The 18,430-nt window shown below is 58.3% G+C and overlaps 1 protein-coding gene across 1 annotated transcript; it reads right to left on the bottom strand.

Moving 5' to 3' along the window:
* Positions 1-1,732: 1,732 nt before the first annotated feature.
* On the bottom strand, positions 1,733-14,939 carry P2RX2 (purinergic receptor P2X 2). The gene is made up of 12 exons (XM_077835339.1): positions 14,779-14,939; positions 11,993-12,128; positions 9,865-9,936; positions 6,832-6,907; positions 6,576-6,672; positions 6,054-6,134; positions 4,929-5,067; positions 3,727-3,857; positions 3,520-3,610; positions 2,688-2,753; positions 2,421-2,615; positions 1,733-1,822 (listed from the first exon to the last, which is right to left on the bottom strand). Exons 1-12 carry the CDS (start codon positions 14,937-14,939, stop codon positions 1,733-1,735), a joined length of 1,335 nt encoding a protein of 444 aa, XP_077691465.1.
* Positions 14,940-18,430: the final 3,491 nt, after the last annotated feature.

The following is an 18,430-nucleotide window of genomic DNA, read 5'->3' as shown; positions in this document are numbered from 1 at the left end:
ACCCAGCGAGCCGTGCGGGCTGCCTCGCGTGGGCAGCTCGTCACCCAGCTCACGGCACGCCAAGCAGCTTCAGAGTTAGCCCATCTGTACCACAAGGCATTGCGCCCATCAGCCTCCTGGGAGCCTCTGCGCCTGCAGGGCCCGCTGGCGATGGCCCCGGCTCGCCTGGCTGGGCCAGTAACACCGTGTGCCCACGTTCATTTCCTAGCTGTTTGGTAAAGTGACGGGGCGGTGGGGGAGAGGGCAGGCAGGCATGGGGGACAGCCCCTTGTGCCAACGCTACCAGACACCGCCGGCTTGGCCAGCGCGGCCTTGGTGCCACCAGCCCTTGCCTGGCTGTGAACTCAACCAGCAGCACCCACCGGTGCAGTGGTTCCCTGGGGGCCGAGCCAGCCATTCTGCCCTGCCTGGGCAGGTCTCACTGCTCCAGCCATGCCAAGCCGCCAGCCCACCCTATGGCCTAGCCGTGCTGCACAGTCAGGGTGCACAAAGGGGACGGGCTCTCACCTCACAGCCCTCCTGATTACCACATGGGCCCCTGCCCCCCAGCCACGCAGAGCCCGTGGGACAGTTCAGGGCCTAAGGTGAGCTCTGAGTGTGTCTGGGGGGGGCTGGTCTGGTTCCTGTGTTTGCGTGCCCCAGGCTACGCTCTCAAGCCCGCTTTTCAGCAGTGACTAGTGATTTGGGGGCATCTCCGTTTTCCGGGGCTCAGCCTTTTTTTTCAGGGGCTCAGCCTCGTTTTTCACAGGATGGGGGCTCAGCACTTCCTGGAAAATGAGGTGTCTCAAGCTGGGGTCCCCAAAACCTGAGGGCCCCCCCCAAAATTAAATCTCTAGCCCTTATGATTGTGACAAAACCCTTCAAAATATGACCCGAGTGTCACTGATGCTGTGAGCTCTGCCGGAGTCTGCAGAGAGACTGAAACAGCAGCTCTGAGAGGGGTGAAGAGCTCTGGTCATCTCAATGTCGTGCTACCTCTGAAACCTAATGAAGACTAGTCAAATGTCAGTACCGTTCACTAAGTTGCTGCTGCTCAAAGCCAGCCAGAAGGATGAATGGTGATCACGCGATGAGGAACTGCCCTGTGAGTGGTGGCTTGTCTGACATCATGAGTGGGCATGGCTGGGTTTGTGGGTGGCCCATGGGAAAGTGCTACCAGTTTTTACAGCCTCAATTCCATGGGGTGAGCAGACTCCAGCAACTGTGGAGGAAGGGGAGCCCGGGGCGGGGCAGGGGGCTCCCTTAGGGGGAGAGTAGCAGGAAAGAGGTGATGCCCCAGGAAAGGACAGTGCCCATGTGCTTCCTGCTGGTTCTGTTCCCCCTCAGCACGTAGCACCCAATGACCCCAGCGACTCCCGGGTCAGTGCGAGTTAAAGAGCCAGCTGGACCAGGGGAGGCGGCTGCAGCCTGCAGACCAGCCTCTCTGCGGCTGGGCTCCTGGGGCCGACCTGTCGCCCCATCATAGCCCCCTGGGCACGTTCACTGCGGGAGGGGCTGGTGCTGGCAGAGCAGGGGGTGTAGAGCGGGGCTGGTACCTGTCCCACGCTGCCCCCGTGGCAGGTCACCTGGCACTCCAGCCTCCAGGGGATTTCAGCCTAGCGCTGGGTTCTCACCCCTCCAGTCAGTACTTGGAGGCAGCCCCACTCAGCCTGCCCATTGGCCCTGCGTGTCCCCGCCAGGGGCTCCCCGCTCTCCAGTCCAGCCGCAGCAGCAGGTGGGGGGCAGCGGCAGCTCAGAGCTGGCCGGGAACCGTGGGGTTGGCTGGCGAGGAGGCCTGGGTGGTGCAGGCGTTACCACCGCAGCCTGGCGCCGGGGTCCCGTCCTGGCCAAACAGAGGAGAGATGGGGCAGTTAGTGCCCAGGCCTCGCTGCACGGCCCCACCCCAGGGCACAGGGCATGGAGAACAGCCAGAAGAAGGCCCGTGGGGTGGCTCATCAGGCAGGCTGCTGTGCCCGGCTCCCGCAAGGAACGCCCAGAGCCAGCAAGGGCAGGGAGAGCCCATCCGGCCTGGTCTCTGGGCACTGGCTTGCGAGGTGCCACGCGGCTCCATCTGTGATGGGCAGAAACACAGTGTGTGACAGCAGCTGCAGGGCAAGGGGGCTGGGGCAGGCAGGGCACCAGCCATCCCTGCCCGGCAGGGCTCATGGCCCCCTTCTCCGGGGTCTCCCCTGGAGGCCTGTGCTAATTTCACACTCACTCCAGCCTCCCCTGGTAGCAAGGGTCCTTGTGGGGGGGTCTCTCGTGCTGCACGCGCAGGATCTCTGCTGGGCTTTAATTCAGCATAGGGGGAGGTGCCCCGGATACTCCCTCACTGCCCTTGAGCCTGGAGATGCCCAGTCACAGCGGAGGCGGTGGAGTCTAGTGGTGAGAGCAGGGTGCTGGGACTCCTGGGTCCTATGCCCTGCTTTGCCCTGCCTTGCTGTATGATATGGTGAGTCGCTTCCCCCGTGCCCATGGATGAGGGCACCTCCTGGCCTGGGGGAGGGAGAGCCCTGGCAGGAGCAGGGCAGGGTCATAGCGAGGGGCCGGGATGGTACCTGATCGAATTTCCGGGCGCTGTACACCTCATTCTTGTTCAGGAAGGTCAGTAAGATCCAGTCGCAGAGGAATGAGCCCTGGGGAGCAGGAGAGCTGGGTTAGTGCCCGAGGGAGGCCCGTGCCAAGCACCCTGGGCACGACATACTCACCACTCCCACTGAGGTCAGCGCCGTGGCCAGGTTAATGATGGTGGGGATCAGGCTGAACTTCCCTGCCTAGGCAGAAAAACAGAGCTGTCAGCACCACGTTCCTCAGCCCCTGCCACCCGTTCCCCGCAGCTTAGGGTTGCCAACTTTGTAATACAGTATCTAAAAACCTGGCACTCCTCACTGCCTCTACCTGGTCCCTTCCCCCTGGGCCTTGCCCCGCCTTGTCCCCCCCCATGCCCCTTCCCTACCCCTTCCTCCTGGGGCCCCACCCCTGTTTGCTTCTCTTTCCCCTCTCACTGTCACTCGCTGCTCTTCCCCTCTCCCCCATCCCTGCATGGCTGGGGCGGGACCTGCAGCTGCCCAATGCAGGTAGGAGGCAGCCCCAGCGATGACCCGGCTCCTCTTCACCTCCCTCACCTGCAGAAACCGGACTTTGAGTGTCCAGTCAGTAGATCTGACTGGACACCATCAGGTCCCCTACCAGACATCTGGCCACCCTACTTGTGAATGTCAGCAACTCGGCCCAGCCTGGCATCACAGGGTCCCTGCAGAGCCAGACCCAGTGCGAGGGAGGGGGCACTGGGCAGGGTCCCGCAGTGCCAGTGCAGGGGAGGGGGAGCTGGGCAGGGTCCCTGCAGAGCCAGACCCAGTGTGGGGGAGGGGGCGCTGGGCAGGGTCCCTGCAGAGCCAGGCCCAGTGCAGGGGAAGGGGGCGCTGGGCAGGGTCCCTGCAGAGCCAAGCCCAGTGCAGGGGAAGGGGGCTCTGGGCAGGGTCCCTGCAGAGTCAGGCCCAGTGCAGGGGAAGGGGGCGCTGGGCAGGGTTCTCTTCCCACCTGGCCATGCACAATAACGTCGATGCGGATCCCGTAGGCCTTGATCAGGCTCCGCGTGTTCGTCCCGTTGCAGTTGTAATATTTGGCAAACCTGTGCAGGAGAGAGTGGGGATGAGGGGCAGTCAAAGCGGAGCGGCCAGGCCCGAGAGCAGGGGTGTTCCAGAGCCCTGGGGGTCACCGCCCCAGAGGAGCAGGGGGACAGGTCACCTGTAGTTGTAGCCAGAAGACACCTGAATCCTCTTGGGATCCAGCCTGTGGAAGGAATAGCTGGGGTTGCACGCAGAGTCGGGCAGGTCCAGGTTACAGTTCCAATTTATGATCACCCCGATAACGCCGCCCTGCAGGAGACAAAGAGCAGGGCAGGACCAACACACCTCTAGCAGGACCTCAAGCTGCCCTGGGCAGCACCCGGGGTCCTGACTTCCAGCCTATTGCCCCCCCCCCCTCTCCCCCCCAGACCTCCTTGTATCTCAGAGCTTCCCTCTCTGCTCCCCGTATCTCCCTGCTGCTCGTCCGGCCAGACGCTTTCCCTCCTGCTCGCCTGGCAGGGCCCACCCAGCACCGGAGGGCAGCCGCCGGGCTCCGGGAGCTGCCTGCCAGCCTAGCTCAGCCCAGCGCCTGGTAGGCTCGTGCTGAGGCAAGGGAAGCGCGAAGGAGCTGGCTATCCAGGCCCAGGGGCGTGTGTGGAGGGGACTCAGAAAGCGAGCGTGTGGCTCTGGGGTCAGAGGGGACCCAGCAGCTGACCACTGCCCAGTAGGGGGCATCCCGAGAAGAGAGGCCAGGATGGCACAAGCCTCTGGGGAGTGGCAGAGAATGGCCAGTGGGCCAAAGGGCATTCACCTGCCAGGCCCTCCTGCAGCAGCTGGTGCCCCCCGCAGGCACCCGGGCAATGCTGGGCGCAGGGTGGTCAGCCAGATTGAGCGACATGCTGGGCTCCGCACAGAGCTGCCTGCAGGCCTGTGCTGTCTGTCTGACAGCTTCCCAGCAGCCCGCCACAGGGTCTCTGCCGACCAGGAACTTCCTGCCATGGACCTGCTCGAGTCCCCCAGACCCTGAACACTCCTGTGCAGGAGGCAAGAGCAGCAGCAGGATGGAGGGGAGGGATAGCTCAGTGGTTTGAGCATTGGCCTGCTACTCCCAGGGTTGCAAGTTCAATCCCTGAGGGGGCCATTTAGGGGATTGGGGCAAAAATTGGGGATTGGTCCTGCTTGGAGCAGGGGTGGGACTAGATGACCTCCTGAGGTCCCTTCCAACCCTGATATTCTCTGGGCCTGAGTTGGAGCCTTCCTTTGGGGGAGACCTGAAAGCCATGTCCCTGAGAGAACCCAGCCCAACCAGAGACCCTGCAGCGGCCACACCTGGCCAGAGCCTGTCACCAGGTGAGGGTCCCCCCTCCCCTTACAGCGTACCTGTTCGGCCAGCGCGGTGAAGTTCTCTCCTGCCTGCTCCACAATGGAGCCCAGCCGGAAGATGGGGCAGTACAGGTCAGTGGTCTCGTTGAAGGTGCAGTCTTTGAGGTAGCCGTTCTTATCGTCCTTCACGTTCCCTCTGAGGAGACACACCGAGAGCTGCTGAGTATCTCACCCGCCATGTACATGAACAAACCCAGACCCCCATGGGACCCACAGCTGCTAATACCTGTGCACACTCACAAACACAGGGTTGCCAACTTTCTAATTGCTGAAAACCGAACACCCTTGCCCCACCCCATGTCCCACCTCTTCCCCTGAGGCCCCTCCCTCACTTACTGCTCTCCCTCCTTCACTTGCTCTCCACCTCCCCATCCTTGCTCACTCCCCCCTCTCCCAGGACTCACCTGCTCCCTGCAGAGCCAGGCTGGGAGGAGCTGATGTGGAGCCTGCCCAGTCGGGGCACAGCGAGGCAGGGAGTGGACAGGATTCCCCCCACCCCTGCGGCCAGCGCCCGCACCTCCCACTCTGTGGAGGGGCTGGAGCCGGGTTCTCTCACTCAGCAGTTGAGAAGAGAGCAGCTCCCCCAGGCTCCAACCGCAGCTGCTGCTCTAACTGCAGGTACCCGCACTTTTAGCATCCAATCAGCTGTGCTGACTGGACACTGCCAGGTTCCCTTTTCGACCGGTCGAAAACTGGCCACCTGGCAACCCTAAAATACACCCCCCTGCAGGTGCACAAACACAGAGCTGCAGAGCCATTTGCACACACACACGCAGCCCCCCTGCACACACACACCCCCACAGCCGTGCTCTACAGACTCATCTCTAGCATGTGCTGGTCTGCGGTGCCCTGGCCCAACCACAATGGCAGCAATGGTCAACCTGGCATCATTCAGCCAGCTGACCAGGCCCTGCAGACACAAACCACTCATCTCTTCACACACCCCCAGAGCAGCACCCAGGCAATGTCTCCCCCCGGTGCCCATGCGCCAGGGTTCTCGTTCCCTCCTCCCCGCCCGGCTCTGTTCCTGACCGGCACAGCCTGTTAACCCTCCCCCGAGGGGGGCGGTTGGTGTGAGACCATGGGGGGCACAGCTGCTCGCTGGTCACTGCTGAGCCATACTTGGAGAATCCGAAGCGGGGGAAGTGGATGTTGTTCTTGATCAGGATGGTGAACTGCGCGGCCATCTTCCCCAGGGACTCACTGGTGAGGCCAGAAACAAGTGTCAGCTCTTCACTGGGCAGGGAGTTCCTCCTCCCCCAAGCCCCAGGCATCATCCTCCCCACCCCCACAAGTGACGGCCCCCACCCACGCCAAAACCCCATCGCCCCAAAGCATGTGGGGGTCCCTTCTTCACCATGAGGGTGCTGTGTCTCCCCCACTGTTGACACCCCTCTTTCCTGGTGCTAACTCACCCTGATGAGAAGGGGGGGGTTCTGCCTCTCCCCAGGCTAGCACCCCTTCTCTGCCCAGCTCTGTCTCCCTCTGGGGTGTCCCACTGGAGCTGGGTGCTGGGGTGAGGGTTAGGTGGCATCCCAGGGCAGGAGAAGGGCTGAGGGGCTCCCAGCTGTGCCTCCTTCCCAGGGGCCATGAACATCCCCCTGTCTGTAGGTCCCCCTACACTCCCAGCAGCCCCTTCTCTACCTGACCGTGTGTCCATCTTCCACTGGACACCAGGCGGAGACCTCGCAGGTCTTCCCCGGCCCGCTGTAATAGGGGACGCAGCGCCCCGTCCTCTCTCCTACAGGGACAGACAGACAGATGGACTGAGAGCGCGTCCCCTGGGGGTGGCAGGCCCTGCCCTCCCTCTGGCTCTGTGGCAGCTGAATGCCAGTGTCCAGCTGGCCCTGACCCGTGCCCACGCCGACATCCCAGCTGCTAGCCAGCACTGTTCACTCACCGTTCCCCAGCATGTCCATCTCCCCAGCCACACAGTCGCTGTCAGAGCTGCAGGCGGCGTCAGGGACCTCCAGGCTCTGCAGGGGCAGGAACCAAGGTGTCACCGGGAGAGGGGAGTGTGACGCTCTGTACCTCAGGGGAACACCCAGCACCCCCATGTTCATCCTTGTAAAATGATTGTGTGGTATCCAATGCAAAGTTTGTCATGTCGGGTGTCTTCGGAAGGCTCATGATGCACTGAGCATGGTTGTTCGAGTGATGTTATAGTAATTGTTACAGTAAAGTTATAGGTTATAATTTCATGTATATAGTTATGAGGCTAAAAATGTGTCCTCATGGCATAAAGCAAGCCCAGGCAAAAACTCTCCAAGAGCAGAGGGGCAGTTCACACCCCATCAGGGCATGGATGGGACAAACCCAGCCCAGCCTCACAGGAACAATGGACACCGGCTTAGGACGCAACAAAAGAATCTGTTAGACTCTCGAGGGAGTCACCCTCTTCCTTTGGGCAGTTTGGGACTGCGATGAGGTAATAATGCTCACCTGACTCTGAAGGAGGTGGGCGGGGGGCAAAGCCATGAGGGAAGAAAGGACATGATAAAAGGGAGAGATGTTTGCCATGCTCTCTCTCTTCCACCTACATCTACAGACACCACCACCACCAAGTGACTGAAGCGCTGATCAAAGGAGAGAGCCTGGCTGAAAAGCAACCAGCCAGCCTGTGGTGAGAAGAATCTAAGTTCTGAAGGACATTGAAAGTGTTAAGATCAGCTTAGAATGTGTTTTGCTTTTATTTCATTTGACCAAATCTGACTTGTTATGTTTTGTCTTATAATCACTTAAATCTACCTTTATAGTTAATAAATCTGTTTGTTTATTCTACCTGAAACAGCACATTTGGTTTGCAGTGTGTCAGAGACTCCCCTTGGGAGAACAAGCCTGGTACATATCAATTTCTTCGTTAAATTGACGAACTTATATAAGCTTGCTGCATCCAGCAGGCACAACTGGACACTGCAAGACGGAGGTTCCCAAGGTTGTGTCTGGGACTGGAGATATTGGCTAGTGTCATTCGCTTGCAAGCAGCTGGGAGCAGCTGACATGCCAGAGGCTGTGCGTGAACAGCCCAGGAGTGGGGTTCTCACAGCAGAGCAGGGTAAGCCTGGCTCCTAGAGTCAAGGATTGGGGTGGCCTAGGAGATCACTGGTCCAGACAACACCAGTGGGGAACGTCACAGGAAGGGACCTCTGGGGTCCTGCAAAGAGGGCAGAGCTGCGGGAGGGGAGCGATGGGACTGAGCCAGTCCCCCTACCCAGCACCCTCCCTCTCACCTCCACCTCAGCCACCCCCTGCAGCCTGGGATGCCCCTCGCATTGGGTGACCTCTGCCCCCCGCACTCTCTATTATGCCAGCAGCAGGGAGCTGAGCAAGATCAGCCCAGACCCAGGTGTGGAAATGGGGCAAAGCCAAGCAGGACGCCTGGGCGAAGGGACCCAAAGAGGCCAAGTTCCGGCTGAAAGCTACACCACAGCTCCCATTCCCTGCAACTGGCATTGCTCCCTCTCCCGGCCTGGGGGCTGGTCTAGGTACCATACCAGCCACTGTGCTCCTGCTTGTCAGTCACCCCTGGCCAGGAGGCTGTGGGCATTATGCAGCCAGCTGGCTGGGCAGGGCCGGGCAGGCAGCAATCCCTGGTGCAGCTCTGCGGGCAGGGACCAAGGGCTCCAGAGCCTTTGTCTGCACCAGGTGCCCTCAAAGCAAGTTAAAAATGTCTGGATTGGACGAATGGACTAGAAGGTTGATAGAAAGCTGGCTAGATTGTCGGGCTCAACGGGTAGTGATCAATGGCTCCATGTCTAGTTGGCAGCCGGTATCAAGTGGAGTGCCCCAAGGGTCGGTCCTGGGGTCGGTTTTGTTCAACATCTTTATTAATGATCTGGGTGATGGGATTAATTGCACCCTCAGCAAGTTCGCAGATGACACTAAAATGCGGGGAGAGGTATATATGCTGGAGGGTAGGGATAGGGTCCAGAGTGACCTAGACAAATTGGAGGATTGGGCCAAAAGAAATCTGATGAGGTTCAACAAGGACAAGTGCAGAGTCCTGCACTTAGGTCGGAAGAATCCCATGCACTGCTACAGGCTGGGGACCGACTGGCTAAGCAGCAGTTCTGCAGAAAAGGACCTAGGGATTACAGTGGACGAGAAGCTGGATATGAGTCAGCAGTGTGCCCTCGTTGCCAAGAAGGCCAACGGCATATTGGGCTGCATTAGTAGGAGCATTGCCAGCAGATCAAGGGAAGTGATTATTCCCCTCTATTGGGCACTGGTGAGGCCACATCTGGAGTACTGTGTCCAGTTTTGGGCCCCCCACTACAGAAGGGATGTGGACAAATTGAAGAGAGTCCAGCGGAGGGCAACGAAAATGATCAGGGGGCTGGAGCTCATGACTTACGAGGAGAGGCTGAGGGAACTGGGCTTATTTAGTCTGCAGAAGAGAAGAATGAGGGGGGATTTGATAGCAGCCTTCAACTACCTGAAGGGGGGATCCAAAGAGGACAGAGCTCGACTGTTCTCAGTGGTAGCAGATGACAGAACAAGGAGTAATGGTCTCAAGTTGCAGTGGGGGAGGTCTAGGTTGGACATTAGGAAACACTATTTCACTAGGAGGGTGGTGAAACACTGGAGTGTGTTACCTAGGGAGGTGGTGGAATCTCCTTCCTTAGAGGTTTTTAAGGTCAGGCTTGACAAAGCCCTGGCTGGAATGATTTAGTTGGGGATGGTCCTGCTTTGAGCAGGGGGTGGGACTAGATGACCTCCTGAGGTCCCTTCCAACCCTGAGATTCTATGATTCTATGAAAGTGCTGCTCATGGGAATGTGGGTCTGGGGCTGTCATGGGCCAACTGAAAACATGCCCCAGTCCCCCATACCCAGCCTTCTTCCTCTGCATCGTTTCTCTGCTCCCAGCCAGCCAGGCCCCCTGCCTCCATCCTCCACCCATGCCCTCCACACAGCCCCGTCTGTCTCTCTCACCTCGGGGCAGGTCTCCAGAGTCTGGGAGTGGGTGACTTCCACCCGGGTGAGGATGCTGAACACGCTGCCACCCTGCAGAGCCGACAGGGAGAGAGAGACGTTTTCCCTGGAGCCCCCCACACCTGTTTCCCCACCAGCCCTCACTGGGGTGCCCTGCTGGATCTGGAATGAGTGAGATCGCTGGAGAGAGCCCTGCAGCGCTGGAGGCATCCACCCGGCCAGCCTCAGCCAGCAAGAGAGCAACCAGCTGCCTCTCCTTACTCCAAAGCAGGGGAGGGCTCGTAAATCCTGCCCCCCGGCCCGGGCCAGTCCCTTCACCACTTCCCCTCCAGGAGCCACGCTGGGCTGGCCCCATGGCACATGGTTCTAGGGGCTCGCGGGGGCTCGCTGGGAGCGGGAAGGGCTCCCTATGGCAACCAGGCAAGTCAGCGCACACACGGGGATTGGCACAGCGCAGGGAGCCCGGGGGGAGCAATGGTGGGGGGGTGGCAGGGACGGGCGCTCTGTGCAGACTCCAGCTCCGTGCAGGGCTCAGCGGGGGCCCGGGGGGTGCAAAGGTGGGGGGGTTGCAGGGACGGGCGCTCTGTGCAGACTCCAGCTCCATGCAGGGCTCAGCGGGGGCCCGGGGGGAGCAATGGTGGGGGGTTGCAGGGACGGGCGAGCTGTGCAGACCCCAGCTCCGTGCAGGGCTCACTGGGGGCCCGGGGGGTGCAATGGGGGGGGGGGTTGCAGGGATGGGCGCTCTGTGCAGACCCCAGCTCCGTGCAGGGCTCAGCGGGGGCCCGGGGGGAGCAATGGTGGGGGGTTGCAGGGATGGGCGCTCTGTGCAGACTCCAGCTCCGTGCAGGGCTCAGCGGGGGCCCGGGGGGTGCAATGGCGGGGGGGTTGCAGGGATGGGCGCTCTGTGCAGACCCCAGCTCCGTGCAGGGCTCAGCGGGGGCCCGGGGGGTGCAATGGCGGGGGGGTTGCAGGGATGGGCGCTCTGTGCAGACTCCAGCTCCGTGCAGGGCTCAGCGGGGGCCCGGGGGGTGCAATGGCGGGGGGGTTGCAGGGATGGGCGCTCTGTGCAGACCCCAGCTCCGTGCAGGGCTCAGCGGGGGCCCGGGGGGTGCAATGGTGGGGGGGTTGCAGGGATGGGCGCTCTGTGCAGACTCCAGCTCCGTGCAGGGCTCAGCGGGGGCCCGGGGGGTGCAATGGGGGGGGGTTGCAGGGACGGGCGCTCTGTGCAGACTCCAGCTCCGTGCAGGGCTCAGCGGGGGCCCGGGGGGAGCAATGGGGGGGTTGCAGGGACGGGCGCTCTGTGCAGACTCCAGCTCCGTGCAGGGCTCAGCGGGGGCCCGGGGGGTGCAATGGGGGGGGGGTTGCAGGGACGGGCGCTCTGTGCAGACTCCAGCTCCGTGCAGGGCTCAGCGGGGGCCCGGGGGGAGCAATGGGGGGGTTGCAGGGATGGGCGCTCTGTGCAGACCCCAGCTCCATGCAGGGCTCAGCGGGGGCCCGGGGGGAGCAATGGTGGGGGGGTTGCAGGGACGGGCGCTCTGTGCAGACTCCAGCTCCGTGCAGGGCTCAGCCAGCATTAGCGAGGTGCCCAGAGCAGCCCCCCCACCCACCCCCCCGTTTGGGGGCTGTCACAGTCTGGTTGCTTCCAGGGGGACCTGGCACCAGGCAGGAGCTATTACAGCCCGTGTGGGAGTGGGCGAGTCTGTGGGGGAGGGGCAGTGCTTTGGCTTCCCAGACGGGAGTGGGGGGGCCCCATCAAAGCCTTGTGGGGTGCATGGGGGAGGGGCAGCGTCACAGCCTTGCCTGGCAGGGGGAGGGGGGTCGTGTCAGGGCCTCCCAGAAAGTGGGGCAGATCACAGCCTTGCGGGGCACGGAGGGGGCAGATCACAGCCTTGCCGGGGGGGGGGCGGGTGGTAATGTCAGGGCCTCGCCGGGGCAGGGGCGGGTGGTAGTGTCAGGGCCTCGTGGGCGGGGGGGCAGATCACAGCCTTGCTGGGGGGGGTAGTGTCAGGGCCTCGCGGGGGAGGAGATCACAGCCTTGCCGGGGGGGGTAGTGTGAGGGCCTCGCAGAAGGGGGGCGGCAGATCACAGCCTTCCAGGGCATGGGGTCGGGGCAGCGTCACAGCCTCACCGCAGCAGGTTTGACGTACTCCTCCACGTCCCAGACCCTGCTGTGCGAGCGCGCGACGCCCTTGACCTTGGTGACCACGGAGCTCTCGGGGCCCGTCTCGCTCTCCTGGTAGCCCTTCTGGATGATGAACACGTACCTGGGGGGCAGGGGAGCCATCAGGGACATACATCCCCAGCAGCCGGGGGTGCGGCGGGTGGGGGGAGGGACGTATCCCCCCACCTCTGCCTGCCCTATGGCTGGGGAATCCAAAACGCAAGGGCTTCTCCCCCTCCCCGGCAACGTGCCACCCCCATGCTCCCTGCACCGCTGCATTATCCACTCCCCCGCCCTAAGCCTTGTTGGTGCTGGGCAGCTCCTGGGAGCCAGCCCCTGGGAGCCAGCCCCTTCCCATCACAGGTCCCGGCCCACACCAAGGGCATCGGGGGCCTGGGAGCACCAGGAAGCAGCAGGCAGAGACAGGAGGCCAGCGGAAGCCAGTGAGGGGGCCGAGAGAACCTGGGGAGAAGGGGACAGCTGTGTGGGGAGCGGTGATGGGCTCAGGGAGAGCGGGGCAGAGAGAAGCCAGGAGAGGGGGTGGCTGGGGACTCCAGGGAGCTGGTCTGTCGGTGTTGGGGGATCCTGCACACACCCACCAGGGCTCATCCGTCTGGGTGAGGCTCATGCATGTGGCAGGTCTGTCTCCACGGCCTGCAGGGCAGGTGAAATCCCTGGTCTTTACAGATAGACCCTCTAGCCTAGGGCGAGGAGCCAGCCTGCAAGCAAGGGGACCACGGCTCTAGCCTCGGCTATTTAATAACTGCTGTTAGTGCTTCTGTGACCTTCATGACCCTCATTATTAACCGAGCCCTCAGGCCCCGACCTGGCCACTCGCCCACGTCACAGCTCCAGGGAGTGAAAGGCGCAACGTCCCATCAGGTCGGGACAAAACCCAGGTCTCGCTAGGACAGGGGAAAGTCTCACCCCTTTGCCACAGTGACTTACAGAGGGAATGTGCCAATTTATGTGCTTGATTGGGCTGTGTGTAACCGTTGGCCCTGGGATTCTTACTCTGGGCCCTACAAACCAGTATGTAACTACCCTGCCCATCCCATATTGCTAAATGGGTGGAGGGGCCTGGCTGGATCCCACCTAGCTGGGAGGGGGTCCCGGAGGGGTCCTGGCATAGAAAAGGGAGTCCCAGTGCAGGATCTTTGGGACCGGAGACAGCTCCAGGAACTAGGCCAGGGCAGGGATTCACACTGTAAACACCTCCAGACCAGTACAGCCTGCGTTTGACTGACCCAGGGCCTGGAACTTTTCATAGATTTCCAGGCCAGATGGGACCATTTGGCACCGACTGAGAGACGCTACATGAATCTGCTCCTACAGCCAGGAACAGGATCCTGGAATCCCGCTACCGACCACCTCTCAAATAGCAGGTGTGTTGAGTCCCCCTCAGGCCCTGGCCTACTGGTTGCATTCAATAGCTGGCTAGACAGCAAGCATCGTTCTGGGCAGTGTAACAGTTAGTGCTTCTTCAGGCCGGGATGTCTCAAGGCCCTGCTAGCGAAGCCTTTCGCCTGCAGGTCACCAGAAATCCTAGCTCGCTCCGCCGGGGTTCAGACTTATTTCCAGCTAACAGATGCTGGGTGGTGCCTCCTGGAGTGGAGGTGGGTGGGTCTCTGTTCCAGATCCCCTGTCACACACTCCCAGCCCTGCTTTGTGCTGGTGAGCAGACTCGGCAGAGAGGCTGAGAAGTGCACTGGCCATGGGCTGAACTATGCCCCGAGGCAATCGTTTCCAGATCAGCTGGGCGGTGTATGCGATTGTCCTCTTGGGAGATTTCATTCACCAGCATGTGCGCGCGTGACATGGGGGGGTGGGAAAGAGGAGAATGACTGGGTGTGGGGAAGGAGAGTGCATGGGATGGGAGAGCTTTTAGTGGAAAGGCAAGTGAGGATGGGCAGAGTTCAGAGAGAGTGGGACTGGGGGATGTGAGAGAGGGGAAGGGTCCGGGATGAAAAGAGGGAGAAGAAAAGAGACTGAAAAGTTAAAGGAGGGAGGAAGAGACCACAACATAGACAGGACAGTAGGAGAAAATGACTATTAAACAATCTAGAAAAAGGAGATTGAGGGGGCACTGGAGTGTGAGAGACAGAGCAGAGCAAAGGAAAGAGGGGAAAAGGAAAAAGAACAAATCCTTTTACTACATTTGTACTAGAGTCAGACAATATTTTTTGGCAAAAAACCCCAAACCCACGCACGTTTTTATTTGAGTCAAAATTCCCCCCGAGGGGGGTGGGGGGCGGCAGGGGTATGAAAACCAAAAAATGTTTGGTGAAAAGCTTTGCTTTTTGGAAAAGATGCTCAGTTTTTGATTTTCCAAAGGCAAAAAAAAGTTTTTGATTTTCCCAAAACTGATTTGTTTTTTACGGGAAATGATTTTTGAAACCTGTACATTTTTATCAAAAATGTTTTGATCAAATGGAAAATGTTTCCGGTTTGGATTGTCATTGAGAGGAAGAAAACAAAACATGCTAATGGGAAACTAAAACCCCCAAAGTCTCCTGCAAACCATAATTGCCTTTTATTCACCATCTCTCATGTTTCCGGAGTCAGAAAGGGTAGGTGCAAAGTGAGGCAAGATTTAACCACATTGAAAAGGGCTGGTGCCAGCAATGTGCCCAGGGCGGACTGGCTACGCTGCCCCTTCTGCCTTGTCTCTTCTGGCATTCCTCTGCCTGCCCCCTCAGCTCTCCCCACCCCATCTCTCCCAGACCCACACGCTGGCTCAGCCAGGGACCTACCAGATGAAGTAGAGCAGGATCAGCAGCTGCACCCCTCTATACATGATGCCGAGGTTGCGGTTCTTCACCACGATCACTTTGGGGGTCTCGTAGTTCCAGAACTCCCAGAAGCAACGCTGGCAGCCCACGGCCCCGGTCCGCCTCGCCGGGGGCTCCTCCATCCGCAGGGGGAGGATCTAGGGAAGCCTCTGGGCTGAGATGGGATCTCCACTCCCTTGCCTTATACTGGGAGAACTGGGAGGGTCCCAGTCCTACAGCAGCAACAGCCTCTCTGTATTGGTTTATTCTGGGATCTCCACGGCTCCTGCCCGCTCTGAAGCTGCCGTTATACTGGTTTATACTGGGATCTCCTTACTCTCCGTCTGCAGGTTCATGCTCTGAGCCTCACTGATGGTAGCAGCACCTCCCATCCCCTGCCTCTCTCTGACGAGGGCACGGTATGGACTGGTCATCCTCAGCTCCAGACCAGGCAGCTGGACTAAAGGAATCAATCCCCTGGGGTGCCCGCAGCTGCCCATCTCTGCAGCACTGATGCCCCCTTGTGGCCAGAGTAGATATTCCTGCTCCACACCAGCGGCAGGTTTCAGAGTAGCAGCCGTGTTAGTCTGCATCCGCAAAAAGAACAGGAGGACTTGTGGCACCTTAGAGACTAACCAATTTATTAGAGCGTAAGCTTTTGTGAGCTACAGCTCACTTCATCGGATGCACAGAATGGAACATAGAGTAAGAAGATATAGATATACATACAGAGAACATGAAAAGGTGGAGTAAGAGGCTAATTAATTAAGATGAGCTATTATCAGCAGGAGAAAAAAACTTTTGTCGGGATAATCAAGATGGCCCATTTCAGACAGTTGACAAGAAGGTGTGAGGATACTTAAAGTGGGGAAATAGAGTCAATATGTGTAATGACCCAGCCACTCCCAGTCTCTATTCAAACCCAAGTTAATGGTATCTAGTTTGCATATTAATTCAAGCACAGCAGTTTCTTGCTGGAGTCTGTTATTGAAGCTTTTCTTTGCAAATTGCCACCTTTAAATCTGTTACTGAGTGGCCAGAGAGGTTGAAGTATTCTCCTACTGGTTTTTGAATGTTATGATTCCTGACGTCAGATTTGTGTCCATTAATTCTTTTGCATAGAAACTGCTCCATCATCCCCAACCCTGGAAGAGGAGTGGAAGAAAGCTCGGCTTGTGGCCGATCCAGGTAAGCTTGACATTGATCCCAGTAAGGTTAATGGAGCAGCTGTGATGGGACTCAATTAATAAAGAATTAAAGGAGGGGAATGTAATTAATGGCACACAACATGGGCAAATGGAAAATAGAGCCTGTCAAACTAACTTGATGGCATTTTTGGATGATATGATACATTTGGTTGGTAAAGGTGGTAGGGTTGATGTAAAACACTCAGACTTCGGTCAGGCATTTGATTCAGTACCACAAGATATTTTGAGTCTAAAACTAGAACAAGAGAAAATCAGCATGCTATAGGTTAAATGGATTAATCACTGCCGGAATGAGAGGTTTCAAAATGTAATTTGAACCGGGGAATCATCACTGAGGGGAAGTGTTTCTAGTGGGGTCCCACAGGGATTGATTCTTGGACCTATGCTATTCCACAGTTTTAGCAGTGACCTGGAAGAAAGCATAAAGTCATCACTGAGAGTGTTTGCAAATGACACAAAGGCTAACAGAGTGGTAAATAACAAAGAGGACAAGTCACTGATACAGAGCAATCTGGATTGCTTGGTGTGTTGGGTGGAAACAAACAATATCTGTTTTAGTACTTCTAAGAACTAGGAATGCAGAGCATACTTACAGATGGGATACTTTAACTTGGGGGATAATCAGCTGAACAGTGCTCCCCTGTGGGCAAAAGAGCCAATGTGATCCTGAGATGTATAAACGGGGGAATCTTGAGTAGGAGCAGAAAGGTTATGTTATCTCTGTATTTAACACTGGTGCAACCACTACTGGAATCCTGAGTCCAGTCCTGGAGTCCACAATTCATGAAGAGAGTTGATAAAGTGGAGAGGGTTCAGAGGAGAGCCAGAAGAATGATCAAGGGCTTGGAAAACCTGCCTTATAGTGATAGACTCAAAGAGCTCAATCTATTTGGCTTATCAAAGAAAAGTTTAAGGGGTGATTTGATCACAGTCTAGCAGTACCTACATGGGAAGCAGAAATTTTACACCAGAGGGCCCTTCACTCTTGCAGGCAAAGGTAGAACAAGATCCGATGGCTGGAAGGTGCAGCTAGAAAAATACAGGCTAGAAATAAGGCATCGTTGGTAACGTCAAGGAGGGTAATTAACCGTTGGAACAATTTACCCAAATCAGGGTGGAGTCTCCATCACTGGCCATTTTTAAATGAAGACGGGATTTTTTTTTAAACATCTGCTCTAGCTCAAGCACTGCTATTGGACTTGACGCAGGAATTTATTTTAGGGCAGGGCTCTGGCCTGTGCGATACAGCAGGTCAGACCAGATGGTCACAATAGTCCCTGCTGCCTTGGAATCTAGGACTCCCCAACAGGATCCGGCCCTTGGGGTCAGGAATTTTTCCCCTTCAGAGTTTGCTCTGTAGGGGGATTACAGGGGGCACTTGGCAGCACTCCAGGGGCTCCGCAAGTGGCATTTGCCCTTGGAGTTTTTAGGGCTCCAGGACTTAACAGGCCCGGCACGAGGGTTACGCGTTTCTACAAAGCTTTAGTTTGTGTTGGGTCTTTCATACAAACTGCCCCACAAAACCTTCCCCTCGTGGGATACTAAATGGAATGCTAGTGTGATGCAGAGGCTGCCATGTAAAGGGTTAATGTCCCAGCATCAGGTCCCAGCGGTAACAGTCATGGCCCAGAGCGGTGGTCCCCAAACTTTTTACTTTGTTCCCTCCATTACCCCTGCCCACACCCCAAGCCCCCCCAGAGTCAGGAGCAGGGCTGCGGCTCTGGGAAGGGGGGACACAGACAGAGGTAAGGGGGCCGAGGCTGGGGCCACAGCTGGGACAGGGGGCGGGGGCCAGGCCAGGAACACAGCCGAGGCCAGGGGCCAAGGCCGGCAGCTGGGGTTCCGAGCGTGGGGCCAGCAGCTGGGACCCCGGGTTTGGGGCCAGCACCAGAGCCCCAGGCCGGGCCCAGGGCCATGAGCAGAGCTCGGTGGTGCTCCCTCTCTGCCCACCCCCAGGGGGTGCACCCCACAGTTTGGGGACCTCTGGCCCAGAGGATTATAGGGAATGAAAAGACCCCCCCCCAACTTTTGACTCTCCCCTTGGCCTGGCTCTCGGTCTCATGCTGACACCTGCTCCTCCCTCACCTTATTTATAGTTGCACGTATGTCTGGGGTGCTGTGGAGGTACCGAGCACATCTGTGTGCAGTTCTGGTCTCCCATGTTTAAGAAGGATGAATTCAAACTGGAACAGGTACAGAGAAGGGCTACTAGGATGATCCGAGGAATGGAAAACTTGTCTTATGAAAGGAGACTCAGGGAGCTTGGCTTGTTTAGCCTAACTAAAAGAAGGCTGAGGGGAGATATGATTGCTCTCTATAAATATATCAGAGGGATAAATACCAGAGAGGGAGAGGAATTATTTAAACTCAGTACCAATGTGGACACAAGAACAAATGGATATAAACTGGCCACTAGGAAATTTAGA

The sequence above is a fragment of the Eretmochelys imbricata genome, chromosome 15 (assembly GCF_965152235.1).
Source record: "Eretmochelys imbricata isolate rEreImb1 chromosome 15, rEreImb1.hap1, whole genome shotgun sequence".
Lineage (NCBI taxonomy): Eukaryota > Metazoa > Chordata > Testudines > Cheloniidae > Eretmochelys > Eretmochelys imbricata.
Note: the sequence above shows the minus strand (reverse complement) of the source record. Positions and strands in the feature narration are given on the sequence as shown.